General features: G+C 52.7%; 1 protein-coding gene across 3 annotated transcripts in view; it reads right to left on the bottom strand.

Annotated features, from left to right (window-relative positions):
• PDE2A (phosphodiesterase 2A) overlaps positions 1 to 14,017 on the bottom strand; it is a 68,780-nt gene that overhangs the window by 30,746 nt on the left and 24,017 nt on the right. For all 3 annotated transcript variants that reach the window (XM_070383788.1, XM_070383789.1, XM_070383790.1), the window contains 2 exons: positions 4,796 to 4,885; positions 1,106 to 1,194 (listed from right to left, as the gene is read on the bottom strand). In XM_070383788.1, the coding sequence (XP_070239889.1) occupies positions 1,106 to 1,194; positions 4,796 to 4,885 (179 nt within the window). The remainder of the gene's footprint in view (positions 1 to 1,105; positions 1,195 to 4,795; positions 4,886 to 14,017) is intronic.

Below are 14,017 nucleotides of genomic sequence, written 5' to 3'. Positions count from 1 at the left end.
TTGCCAACCTCAGCTACTACCTGAAAAAGCCACATCCCTGACTAGTTGACCTGTTGGAGCGGAGCGCTGCCTCCAGGTAACACCCCCCACTGGTGTCCACTCCCCTTATAGCTCCCGACCCAGTGCTCCCTGGGTCCATGACGCCTCTGCACCACCCAGAAGGCAGTGCTCATATCCTCCTTGGCCTGTCCTCCTCTGGACCAGAGTTCCTGCCCATCCACATTTTCTCATTAGACAAGCTCTATTTCCCTTCTCTCTCCCCTGGACAGCCAGAAGCTAGGATACCGTGTCCCAGACCTGGCTGTGCCTCACACCAAGTATGTGGCATTGGACACGTCTCACGATGTCTACTCATCTGGAAAACAGGGAGGCTAAATTCAATAGGCTCAGAGGTGTCAAGGGACAAGAGGGCACTGAGCCCGTGTTCCTGAAGTCAGTGATTCCAGTGTTCTACCATAATGAAAATAAAAACAGACATTTAGCACTCATTATGGATACAGTTTTAAGGGCATTACATGTGTTAAGCATTTAATCCTTCCAAGAATCCTCCCATAATAGTACTATAAGATGAGCACTATTATTATCGCCAGTTTACAAGCAAGAAAACTGGGGCACAGAGAGGCTGAGTCCCTTGCCCTGGATAGTAAACTGGAGCTGGGGTTTGAACCCAAGCAGCTGGGCTCCAGAACCCACAGCGGGACGTGGTCTGTGATCTCCCCGTTCTCAGAGTTGACACCATGAGGTCCGACATTCTATGACTCCGAGTTCTGTGATTCTGTGAGAACCTGCAGGCAGTTCTCGTAACCTACTGGGGTTCTAGCTGACCAACTGTAGCCCTGACCTTTTGAGACTCAAGCTAAGGAGGCTGCAGTGGTTTAGAATAGCTCTCCAGGAGGAAATCTAGCAGTTGGCACTTTCCCTGTGTCATCCACTCCCCAAACACAACAGAAGACAGTGCTTCTCCCCTCTATACTGCAGTCGGTGAGCTGGCCAGGGAACCCCAGCTGGCAGGGAGGCTGAGGTCAAGGTCAGATGGGGAGGGTGAGACCAGATCTTGTGGTCTCCCTTGACCATGTGAGAGGGCAATGGGTGGAGAGCAGCTCACCGCACTTTCCCCTCCTGGGGCAGCTCGTGGGGGGGCTCCTCACACACCAGCCGGGATTCCCCATCCAGCAGGTAGGTGTAGACCGTCTCCTAGAACAGAAGGCACTCATGAGATCCAGAGGAAAGGCCCTCCCACCACCCACTTCCAGTCTGACACAGGTCTGGGTGCCAAGGTCGTGGGCATCTGTTTGTCCGTCATTACTCCCCAGGTGATTCTAAGTGCAGCCAGGGTAGGAAAACTCCCTTGTGATCTCAGCACTTCACTCTCTCCTGGGGAGGGTCTGATGGGCTGAAGGAACAGACCACAACCCGCCAATACCCTACAACCCTGAGATATTTCCCTGCAGAGACTGCAGCCTCAACAAACAATAACTGAGCGTCCACTCAGGGCCATACTGCAGAAGAGGCTCTGAACACCCTGGAATCTTCCCACCTACCTCAGATACACAACCAAGAAATCACACACTGTGAGCCAAGCCAGGAGGACTTCTTGGAGGGAGTGACTTTAAAGTTGTAACTGACGTGGGAATTAGACATATTCAGGCAGTGGGTTGGAGATGGAGATGGTAGAGGACAGGGAATCCTGGTGTGCTGCAGTCCATGGGGTCACAAAAGAGTCGGACACGAATGAGCAACTGAACAACGAAAGGAAGTGGGTGAGAATGGCTTCTGGGCCAAGTATTAATAATAGGTAGGTAGGTGTACAGAGTCCAAAGCATTGATGGAACCGACAGTGGTGGGGCCAGGGAGGGGGCACAGGAGGTGGGTTTGGGATCAGCGGTGCTGAGTGGGAAGGGAGCTTGGGGAGGATTTTGTTGAGGAGAGGGACTACTACTGGGGAGGGAGGAGCTGGTGAGCCCTGTGACACAGGAGCTGATTTGTATTTTGGAATGACCATTCCCTGGAGTGAGATCAAAGCTCTGTTTGAAGCATATCAAGTCTGCAGCTTGTCAATCCTCCCTCCAAGGACCCAGAGCCGTCCTTTTTTGGGGGTGTAGGGGCATGCCACTCAGCGTGTAGGATTTTAGTTCCCTGACCAGGGACTGAACCCACACCCTCGGCAGTGAAAGCACAGAGCCCCAGCCACTGGACTGTCAGGAACTACCCCCCAGAGAAGTCTTGGTTTCAGTTACAGACCACATCTTGGCAGAAGCAGTTGCCCTCACTGACCCACAAGAGAAAATCCACATTCCTTCCAAGCAGGACTGGCCACTCTTAGAGACCCACAGCCAACCTGTCTGCAGAGCGTCTCCACTGCTGGAGTTGCATGTGATGAGGGAGACCCGGGTGCTCAGCAGAGCCTACACCTCATCGAGGGGGTACCCACGTGCCTGGCTCAGTATCCTGAGAGGTGTTGTTTTCTCAGTGGGAGAATGGAGAGCTCTCCTCTCTGCTGACTGTATCAGGGAGGGCTTCTGGAGGAGGTGACACTGAAGCTCCATGTTAAAGTAAGTAAGCATGGAGTCCTTCTCAGAAGCCATTGGCTTTCACAGCTGTGAGAGTCCACAACCCACAAAAGTCACACACTCTTGTTGCCCTTGGCTGTCCCCAGCCAGCCCCCACCTTCTCCCAACCCCCAGGAGATGCCCCAGTCCTGCCTCCAGAGAACCTGAGCCAAGCTCAGAAGTGGCATGGGCCAGAAATGACAGGGCCTGAGGAGAGTGAGCGGGGCAGACACAGGAAGACCCAGGCCCCTTTGTCCTCCCGGGGGAGGGTCTAGTAGGGAAGTTTGGGGATGAAGAAATCAGTGGGAAGGAGGCCCTCATGCCTCATCTACATTCAGCCTCTTCCTGTCAACCAACCCTTTATGCAGCCTGGGAGGGGCCTGTAGGATTTGACCCCCAAAGAGGTTAAGATGCTACCTAGTACCCAGAGTCCTGTCCTGGCAGAGAGAGGGGTGGGCAATCCGAGAGTGGGGAGCAGGCAGGCACGAGATCCTCACTTCACTTCCGGGTGTCCATCTGCCTCCACCCCCTCACTCGCAGCCCTCTGGGTTAAAATTAGCTGAGTTTACTGGAGAGAAGGAGGAATCATTTCAGACACATCAGTCCCATCTGCATTTGCGGCTGCCTGCCACAATGGGTGCTGATGAGGGAGCCAGGTGCCAGCAGCTCCCCTCCCTGGCATCTCCCCACCCCTCCCTAGAGGCAGAGCAGGCCTGCCGTCTCCCCACCCCTCTTTGGAGAGCTGAGCTCCTCCATGCAGTCAAGACAGGGTTCCCTCCCCAAAGTCAGGGCTTCCTTAGCTCATGCAGGTCTTTGGGGTGGACCAAGACAGACATTTCCCACTGTCCCAGAGATTAGTCACCTGGACCGGAGCTGTCTTCCCGGTACCCTGCTTTGGGGATACAATTAATCCGTACAAAGGCATCTATGCTGGCATCACCAGGATCCTGCCTGTGAAGACCCTCCTCCTCCCCACTCCCAGGGCAGCCTCGTGGATGCTGACCTGCCAACCTCCCTGCCTCTTCTTTTCCAGATGTTTCTCCACCCCAGGCCAGATGTTGCCTCAATCCCATCTCCGGGAGGACTTATTTTGGGAGCTAACACACCACCCACTTCCTACCAATTTCACACTCAATAAAGCTCACTCATTAGTCTTCCTCCTGGGCTCTGAACTTCCAGGAGGTTTTGAAAAGACAGAGCTGAGGAAAGCGAATGGGGATGCTTAGGTGCCAAGCCCCATTTGTTCCTGTCATGCTGTGTGACCTTGGGGGAAGTGTCCTCCCTCTCTGGGCCTTGGGTGGATCATTCATCCAGCAGATTCAGACACAGTGGGCTCTGCTGGTGGCTGGTGTCCAGGGTACAGGAGGGAACACCCCAGGCTATGGGGACTCAGTCTAGGCATCTCCTCTTCTGGTAAGTCTCGCCTGCCTCTTATGGTGTCAGAGCCCCCCCTCCCCAGACTGACAGTCCCCTGCTCCCTGCTATCTGGCACAACTGATACACTTCTGCTTTGTGTCTTGAGAGCCAGTTCATCCATCCTACTGCATAAGGGATGCATAGTGACCACTGGAGCTGAGTTGAGGAGCGGCCTGGGGCAACTGAAGAGGAGTACAGTCTCCTCATCCAGGCACTCCAGGCCCAGGAAACCATGCTGACCCCGTGACCAGGGGCCCAAGCAGCCACCCTGCACCTGTTCCCGGTGTGCAACCTCATCTATGGTGTTGGGATGGGTCAGAGAGAAGCTTAAAGGCTTCTAGAGGCTTCTAGAGGACATCTTATCCAGGCTCCTGACTAGACAGGACACCTGAACTCAGCACAGATCTATTCATCAAGGCCAAGCCCCATTCCAGCACACGGCTGGTGCCAAGGAAGTTCTTCTGCATGTCTACTCAATCCTTCCTGCTATACGTATTCCAAATCTCACGTGACTCACTAGGTCCTACCTAGTGAACCCATTAGGTTATTATCCTAAGTGAATCCATTCCATAATCTGCGACATGATCTTTCCAATTACACTCTAATGCCCCTTCTGTCCCAGACATTCCAGAATTCCTATATCAGTTCATTCACTGGGGCTTAGTTTTAGTCCTCCTCCTCCTCCTCCTCTTAAACACTCACCCAAACCCTTCACTTCCCCATGAGAGTCCTCTGGGCAAAGACCCTGCTTCTTCTTTCTTTCTCAACCCTGTTTAAGAGGAGTGGAGCAAAGGCTTAAGGGGCAGGAAAGTATGGGGCAAGGCACGTACCACTTTGGGAAGCACAGCCGACAGGGCCTCCTTGACAGCCTGTTGCAAGCCTGCAATGTCGATGACGGAGCCCAGGCTCAGCAAAGCATCCTGGAAGAGAGGAAAGGGCAGTGAGGGCCTCTCTGCCAGGCAGGCCAGGACAGCGCCCCTCCCCAGGGGGCTGGGAATACAAACTCTCAGCTTAAACTGGGGCCTAAGGCTAGCAGACACTTGAGTCCCAGGATCTTAGGAACTCAGAATCCAATCAGTCTTTTTTCCGCCCCCCAACCAATCTATTTTTATTTCCCCAACCAGTCTTAAGGCCTTAAAATGTCCAAGTCCCTTCATCTTACAATGAGGGGTCTGGGGCTTAGAGAAGGGTCAGGGACTTAGCAAAGAACTCACAGTAAGTCAAGAGGTCAAGTCTTGTCTAGACCCTAGGTCTCTTGTCCTTCAGCCAAGGACAACTCAGGCATAGCAGGGAAAGTACAAGCTTCCTTATTAACATAAAACAAAACAAGTAAACAAAAAGTTCCAAATTTGAATTCTAGCTCCTCTATTTATAAGCAGTGTGAATCTTGGTCAAGTCACTGAGCCTCAGTCTTCTATCTGTAAACTGGGGGCAACTAAGGCTATCTCCCCCTACAGGCTGATATGGTGATGAAATCAAACTGAGTGCCCACACACATAGGTGCTCAGCGAAACATCTGCTGAATCTGGGTCCCACTCAGTTTCCCAAGGAGGGAGGTGGTCTCGCATAGTCTCATTTTTTAGCCTAGTGAGGGGCTGGGAGTAGCGAGAGTCCACGAGGTACATGAGCCCACAAGAGTCAAGAAACACAGTGAGGCCAGCCCCTGGTGAGACAGAAGGGGAAGGAGAAATCAGCCTTGACTGCCTCACAGCCTTCCTGTCCCAGGAACAGGCCTCGTCCTTGGAGAGCCGGAACCAAGACAAGAAAGGTCCCTGCTTCTTGCTCTATTAACTTGGCCCAAACCATGGGGATCAAAGAGAAAGGTAACAGAACAGAGGATCCAGGGCCAAAGCAGGACTGTGACTCATACCATCCACTCAGCCAGGCCCTCCCCGCTAGCCCCTGCAAGTTTTTTCTGATGTCTTCCTTGTGGATGGCTCAGTCTGTGTTCATAGAGCCAAGTGATTAATTGTAGGATAGAAGACACATGGCGTGGCCCCCATTCCTGTAAGCGACGTGAGCTTGAGGCTCTTATTGGGCCATAATCTCAGTATGAGCCCACAGCATAAATGTGGCAGGTAATATATTAAAATGATGAGATTGCAGGGCATATTAATAAAGATCTGTTACCCTAACTAGGGAAGATGAGAATTGCTCCATGTCCATGGGCTGACTAGATCATCCCCAGTGCACTATGTCCCAGGTAAGGACAAGAAGAGACTCATTCAGAGGAAGTGACGTATGTAAAGAGAGAATAAGAAAGCAAGTCCTGCATGGAGAACCTGGAGATGCCTTGCCTGCAGCAGAACAGATCCAGGAGTTTCAGTATTTGACTCCAATATCTCAGGCTTTCCTGGGCAGGGCGACTGGACTCTGTGGCCCCAGAGACAGCCTGGAGACTCCCAGGATTTCACAGGAGGCTGACTTTGGCCCAGGGGAGTGAAAGATCTTCTTCCAGGTAGAACCAAGACAAGAAAGGTCCCTGCTTCTCGCTCATAGGCAGAGGCCACTAGAAGAGAGGTGAGGAACTGAGCTCCCCATACTTGGGGGTTTGCAAAAATTGGCTAGATGCCCATTTTTCAGAGAGGTTACAGAGAGGAGTCCTGCACTGGGGTCCAGATGAAGCCTGTGGTCTGGGCTTTGGCTCCAGATTTCACCTTGCATCTTCTTGGCTTCAGTTTCCTTCCCTACCCTGACTCCCATTCCCACCCAGTCCTGTGTTCCAGGTTGAGGGAGCAGTGGTGGGCTTTCTCTTCAAATGGCATTGTTTTCTCCAACCCCCAACCTCCCTTTGATCCCTTCCACTGCTCAAGTGAAGACACATTTTGGTCATGAAGATGTGTCTCCATCCTAGGACACCAGGAGCTGCTGACTCCACAATAAATTCCCCAAATTGGATCAACTGTCCTTTGATCCTGAGGCTCTCCTCATCACAGCTCACACACTCTCAGCACCACACATACCTGGCTACCCAGTCACAGACCCTCATATTCTCACAGAAACATCCCAGCCTGCCCTCAGACACCTTCCAGGTACACATATAGGTTCACACAGGTGCAGATACTTCCTAATGGACTCACAGGTCCAGGGTTCAGCAACATGTTAGCCACTGTGGCCTTTCTAGGTCAATTCTGCAGACTAAAGAGGTGAGGAAGAGCTGATGTCCCAGATAATCCTGAAAAAAAGTCTGCCAACCCAGGCTCCTCAGACAGTGGTTCCAAGGGCTTGGCCCCAGAAGGTAGTGCTGGTTTAGGTCTGTTCCTGCCTGGAGGCAGTGGGGAAGGATAAGCTAAGTTGGGGGCCCTGCCCTCTAATGGAGTTTGTGTGTGTGGTGTGGAAGTTGGAGAAGAGGGGCCAAGGTGACAGAGTGAGTTCTGATGTCCAGGGAGACTTGTCTCAAAGCCACAGGCTTAGGACAGCTAAGTCTCCCCATTTGACAGATGAGGAAACTGAGGCTCAAAAAAAAAAGCAATGCCCCATCTGTGGTCAGCCAGCCAGTCAGGACAGAGGGTCCAGAACCCACCTCTCTGGATCTCCAGCCTCTGTCTTGTTCCTCCTCTGGACTGACCCCCAGCTCCCTCCCCAGGGTCCTTAGAGAGAATAGTCTGTCCTTTGTTCTGATTGGTGGCTCTTCGACCTGCCCTTTACTCGGATTGGGGAATGCCCTGACCTGTCCTTTACTGAGATTGGTGGATACCTGTCTGGCCTTTGCTTGGATTGGTCAGTTTTCTGTGACTCCTCAGGCTAAGGGCAAGATAATGGCACAAGAAGGGAATTGGTAAGGAAACTTAAAGACAGTTGGAGCGGCAGAGAGGGGGCCCAGTGGGCGGGATGGAAGCACGGCGATGAACCCCTGGGTGGCCTCTGCCTGATATCCTTCTGTCCACCCACCTCCTGGCCCTGCCCTGCCTGCCCCAAGATGGCGGGTGTTGAGTGTAGGAAACACAGCTGGGAAGCGCCACTTCACACTTGGCCTTCAAGATTTGCTCTCATGTTGCCTTCTTGAATCTTGCCAAGAGCCCAAAGCAATTTCACCTTCTGCATCAACTCAGGGAGGAAATAGTTCACATTCCACAGACCATGAGGTGAGGCTCAGAGGTCAGAGTGGCTGCCCCAGTGAAGGGAGAAGAGTCAATGGTACTGAGGCTCAAGTCAAAGAGTTTTAAACCCCAGAAATCTTAAACAGCTGAGGAGAGGAAAAGTACAGACAGAGCCATACCTGCTCTCACGCACATCTACACATGTCACACATACACATATTCCCATGTACACACCAGCACACAAACTCACACACATGGATAAAAATGCAACCCTATAGAAATGGCCACCCACTCCAATATTCTTGCCTGGAAAATTTCATGGACAGAGGAGCCTGGCAGGCATTATTTAGTTCATGGGGTCAAAAAGAGTTGGACAGGACTGAGCACACATGCATGCAATATACAAAGCACACATAAACATACACTTAAGCATGTACACACATGCAAAAATAAACACACTCAAACACACTCAGCCAAGCTAAGGGTGGGGTGAAAGAGGTCACATTTCCTGCCCTTGCAGCTTTTGTGAACAAACATCAGTGTAAATATCAGCATGACAACCAGCAATTTCCCAGACTCCAGAGGAGAATCTGTGGGGTATAGTGAAGAGCAGCTGTTTCCAGTGTGTCCCAGATTGACTATGGAAATTCTGTGTGGCCTTAGTAGGCTCTTTCCTCTTCTGAGTTTGTTTCCTCACTACTAAAAATGGGTCCTTCCAGCTAACAACACATAGTTCTACCATTTTGTGTTTTAATTCAATGAGAATGGGTGAATGGATATGTCAAGGCTGCATATTGTCACCCTGCTTGTTTAACTTATATGCAGAGTACATCATGCGAAATGGCGGGCTGGATGAAGCACAAGCTGGAATCAATATTGCCGGGAGAAATATCAATAACCTCAGATATGCAGATGACACCACCCTTATGGCAGAAAGTGAAGAGGAACTAAAGAGCCTCTGGATGAAAGTGAAAGAGGAGAGTGAAAAAGTTGACTTAAAACTCAACATTCAAAAAACTAAGATCATGGCATCTGGTCCCATCACTCCATGGCAAATAGATGGAGAAACAATGGAAACAGTGACAGACTGTATTTTCTTGGGCTCCAAAATCACTGCAGATGGTGACTGCAGCCATGAAATGAAAAGATGCTTGCTCCTTGGAAGAAAAGCTATGACCAACCTAGACAGCATATTAAAAACCAGAGACATTACTTTGCCAACCAAGGTCCATCTAGTCAAAACTATGGTTTTTCCAGTAGTCATGTATGGATGTGAGAGTTGGACTGTGAAGAAGGCTGAGTGCCGAAGAATTGATGCTTTTGAACTGTGGTGTTGGAGAAGACTCTTGAGAGTCCCTTGGACTGCAAGGAGATCCAACCAGTCAATCGTAAAGGAAATCAGTCCTGAATATTCACTGGAAGGACTGATGCTGAAGTTGAAACTCCCATACTTTGGCCACCTGATGCGAAGAACTGACTCATTGGAAAAGATTCTGATCCTGGGAAAGATTGAAAGCAGGAGGAGAAGGGGATGACAGAGGATGAGATGGTTGGATGGCATCACCGACTCAATGGACATGAGTTTGAGTAAACTCTGGGAGTTGGTGATGGACAGGGAAACCTAGCATGCTGCACTCTATGGGGTTGCAAAGAGTCAGACATGATTGAGCGACTGAACTGAACTGAACTGAACTGAATGGACACGTGAATGGATAGATGAATGGATGAGTGGATGGGTAGATGGGTAGAAGGATGGATAGATGGATGGATGGAGCCTTCATACTTTCCCCAGCTCCCTATCTGTAGCCCTGTGGTTGGAGGTAGGTCCACTCAGCACTGTAGATGGTGCCACTCCCCACACACTCTAGAAAGTACCCCAGGTACCAAAAAAATGGAGCCTGTTTGGAGCAATCGGTCTCCTCTGGAACCAGCAGTGGGACTGGATCAGCCTTTCTACACTCATTTGGGTAGGAAGAGAGTCTGGACAAAATGACTTCTAACTCATTAATGGATTATATGAAGCCAGAGACCTTGGTTTTATCCTTTCTGGAGCCACCAGCAGAGGCACTGATGGCCTTCTTGAAGGTCAAGGTCAGTGTCACATGCTGCTCTCCTGTCTTGTCTCTGTGAGTCTCATTGTCTCTCGCGACCTCCATCAACCATCTATTGCTTTCCCTACTGCTGGGAACCTACAGCCTACCCCTTGGTCTCCAGAGGGAAGCCTCCTTGTGCCCCCAGAGTGACCTAAAAGAAGGCAATAACACCAAACCCAATGGCAAGGTACCTCCTAAGGCAAGCTGTGTTACTGCGACTGATTTATACATGCTGATTTATCCACCTCTGCCTGAGCTAGGTCCCCTGGGTGGCCTGGGGTTGGGGAACCTCCTCTTTCTCTGGGCTTTGGTGTCCCTTTCTCTAAAATGGGGACTTCCAAGGACCTTGGAGCCCCTCTCACTCTATTCCTCTTTCCTTCCCTCTGGACCTGTGTCTCTCTCAGGCTGTCTCCCCGATCTCTCCGAGTGGGTCTCTCCCTCTTGCCATGCCTCCCTCGGTCCATGTCTGTCACAGGCTGCTCTCGTGTCTCACCTCTGAGTCTCAATGTCTTTCCCATCTCCAATCCTCTCTCCTCTCAGATGGCTTCTGCCCTTTCTCTTTTGTACACTCCTGCTCCCTGCCCCCCAACTCCTGTCTCTCCTGCCCACTCCTTCCCTAACTCTCCAGGTGGTCTTCTTGAGAACTTGTGGTGAAAGTGTCTGACCCAAGATTGGCACCCCCAGAATAAGGGTACCCAGCAAGGTGGTCATGATGGGAGAAACCAGGGGTGCCAGGGCAGATGCCATCTATTCTTCCACTTCCTGCCTCCTGTTCTGGTGGGCATCACACACATATTCTCCTCTTCCCAGAGAACAGGGCCTTCAGGGACAAAGGAGCCCATCTGTCTCTGCACCCAGCGTGCGCCTGGCACTTGCAAGCCCATCTGCTCCACCAGCAGGAGTGGCAGAGCTCCCCCAAAGGCTTCCTGGGGGCTCAGGCCAGAGAAGCCCCTGGGGACTGGGCCTCAGACCCCAGCCAAGCCCGAGCGCCCGGAACTTACTCTGTGACTCTCATAGCCCTTGCAGCATGGCTCACCCCACAGAGTCAGGAGATAGCCAGGAAGCAGGAGGGGCGGCCCTTCCTCCCCTCTTCCCTCCTGCCCACCCAGACCTGCTGTGTACCCAAGGAGCTGCCTTGAATGGATCTGGCACCTTAAACACACAGAGGACAGCTGCCCAGGAGTGCTAAGATCTTGCAACCCCAGACCTCCCCTCAACAAAGCTGAGCTGGACCGGGGTCAAGAAAATAGAAGAAAGAGGCTTGGTGATCCCTGGGAGACCTGATCTGAGGAAGTGGCAGGAGAGAGGCCCAGGCCTCAGTTGGACAAGTTCACATGTCAGAGTCCTACTTCTGCAGGGAAGAAAAAGCACCTACTGTGTGCTAGGGGCATTCATCAGTGGTTCTCAAACCTGTGCACCAGAACCCCTGTAGGGCTTGTTAGCATCCAGGTTGCTGGCCCTACCCCCAGAGTTTCTGATGCAGTAGGTCTGGGATGAGGCTAAGAGTTTGCATTTCCAACACACTCTCAGCTACTGGCCCAGGGACCACACTTGGAGACCCAGCAACACACACTCTCTCTCTAGTCCTCCCATGGAGGTGCTTGTATTGACCATCCTGTTTCATAGGTGAGGAGACTATGGATCAGAAAGGAGGGGCCTTGCTCAGGTAAGAATGACCCATCTTCTGGCAAGTCCATGCCACTTACACATATGAGAGGGACTCCTCAGAGAAGGTCCCCAGGCAGGGAGAGGCAGAGGTCCTGGAAGGAGAGTGAGGTGGGGCAGGGAGTGACAAGAGACCAGGGTGTGTGGAAGGGGCCCCTCAGAGTTCAGGGGCCCAGGCCTAAAGGAAGGGCCTGCCCTCTCCCCCCTCTCTTGCTCCTTCCTCCCTCCTCTGGGTACCCCTCTCTCCCCACCAACCCCTTCTCCGCCCCTCACCTGCCCTTCGCAGACTCTGGCTTCAGTTGTTACTCCAACAGGGCCGCGTCTCCAGCCTCCGAGCCACACTGGAGACACGTGCACTGTAGAGTACACCTGAGCCCGGTCCTGGAGACCCCCCACCACATCTCCCCACCTCCCTGACGAGCTCAGCCCCTCCTGTGGGCTCCTTGCCTCCGACATTCATAACCAGCCCCTCCCGAGCCCCTCACCCATTCCAAGCCAATCTCAGCCAGGTAGGAATCGTATGGCCAGTCAGCTCTCTGTGTTCTTGACTCTCTGGCCCCCTCAGCCCCTAGCACAGGGTCTGGGGTGAGGAAAGGATGGGATGAGGGAACAGCAGAGTGGGCAGAGGGAGGGAGGCCAGAGCCAAGTGGGGGAGGCAAAAGATGGCCTGTGGTGGGGGGTGGGGGCTCAGGATAGGCTCATGCCTAGGCATGCCGCCCATGCCCCTCTGCCTCATTCTCATGGTAGAGCCGACAGCGACCTCCACCCCCATTGCTCACGTTCTCCTCAACGTCACAGCCTTCCTCCCAAGCACACCAGCAGCAGCCCCTCATCACTGCTATCCCCAACACCTGATGCCTCTACTGTTCTTGACTCCTGGCCAAGGCCCCGTGCGGGCAAGGTGGGGCATGGCCTGGGAGTCCCAAGGAGCCGGCCATGAGTCAGTCATACCACTAAAGAGAAGCCTGGGACCGAGGAGGTGCGCTGCCTGCCCCCAGTGGTGTGTAGGCAAGGACAGGGCCCTGCCAGGGAGTCTGTGCCCCAACAAAGGACTGGGTGAACCCGGTTGGCCTTCAGGTCTGGGTCCCATGACCCTTAATGTCTTTGAACCCTTCTCAGCCTCACCCTCTCCCTTCAGGGTGGGTTGGGGGCTGAACAAAGCAAGTCCAGGAGCCTCTGAGAGGCAGACACAGTGGCCCAAGCAGGAGAGAAGGATGGAGCTGTGTGACCCGCTGGGACCAGCGTCAGAGACGAATTAATGTCTCTCAGGAAACAACAGTCGAAGGAACAATTGGACCCATGAATGATTGAATAAATGAGCGACTGGCCTCCCTTCTCTGGGCCTCCCTCCAGGAACATTTTGTCTTTGCTCCCTCCCTCAGGCCAGTCTGAGTCTCCCACCCAGGGCTCTTACATCCTGTGCTCCCCATAATGGCGTGGCGTGCAGAGTTCCCACTACAGTCCACCTGGCTCCCCCATCAGACCGGGGGCTCTTAGAGGGCAGAGGTTTTATCCTCTTCCTCCTCGGGACCCCAGTATCATGCAGCCCCCATCACGGCTGTCAGGAGGTATTCACTGAGCTATCAAATGATCAGCTAGACTCCCAAGTGCCCAGGGCTGTTGGGCTGTGAAGGGTATATGCCATTACCAAGCAAGAGGGGTGGACCTAATGATTTCTGGAGACCCCTGGCCCAGGAAGACAGCTAAGTCCTCTCAAAGTCTTCCAAGTCTAGCACAGTTACTGTCTTAGAGGAGCCTAAGGAAGGAGAATGCCTTGTACAGAGGACTTTAGCAACATTTCCAAGACATCTCTGCAGGCTGAGGGGTCCTTCTGCCTCAGGATCACCTCCCCGTGCAGAGAGGGCAGGGGATAGATGGTATGTCAGGAGGGCCCTTCCCCTGGAGCACTAACATTATCACCTTCTTTCATAAGTGAGTTTACCTCCTCCAGGCAGCCCTCCTGGGTGGGTCATTTGTGCTCCTCTCAGCCCTCCTGAGAATTCACACAGGACCAGAGTCTACAAGGGCCTCAGGCCTATGGAACCTAGTCCCCAGCTTGACTAGGGGAGGCTAAGACCAGGAGAGGCAGGAAAGGACTTGCCCAGTTCTCACCCAGAGTCAGGCTTCCCAAGTGGCACTAGCGGTAAAGAACCCACCTACCAATGCAGGAGACTTAAGAGACACGGGTTTGATCCCTGGGTCAGGAAGATCCCCTGGAGCGGGGCATGGCAATCCACTCCAATATTCTCTCCTG

Source organism: Bos mutus, chromosome 15 (genome assembly GCF_027580195.1).
Source record: "Bos mutus isolate GX-2022 chromosome 15, NWIPB_WYAK_1.1, whole genome shotgun sequence".
NCBI classification, from domain to species: domain Eukaryota; kingdom Metazoa; phylum Chordata; class Mammalia; order Artiodactyla; family Bovidae; genus Bos; species Bos mutus.
The sequence above is the reverse complement of the archived record's forward strand: the minus strand, read 5'-3'. Positions and strand labels throughout refer to the sequence as shown.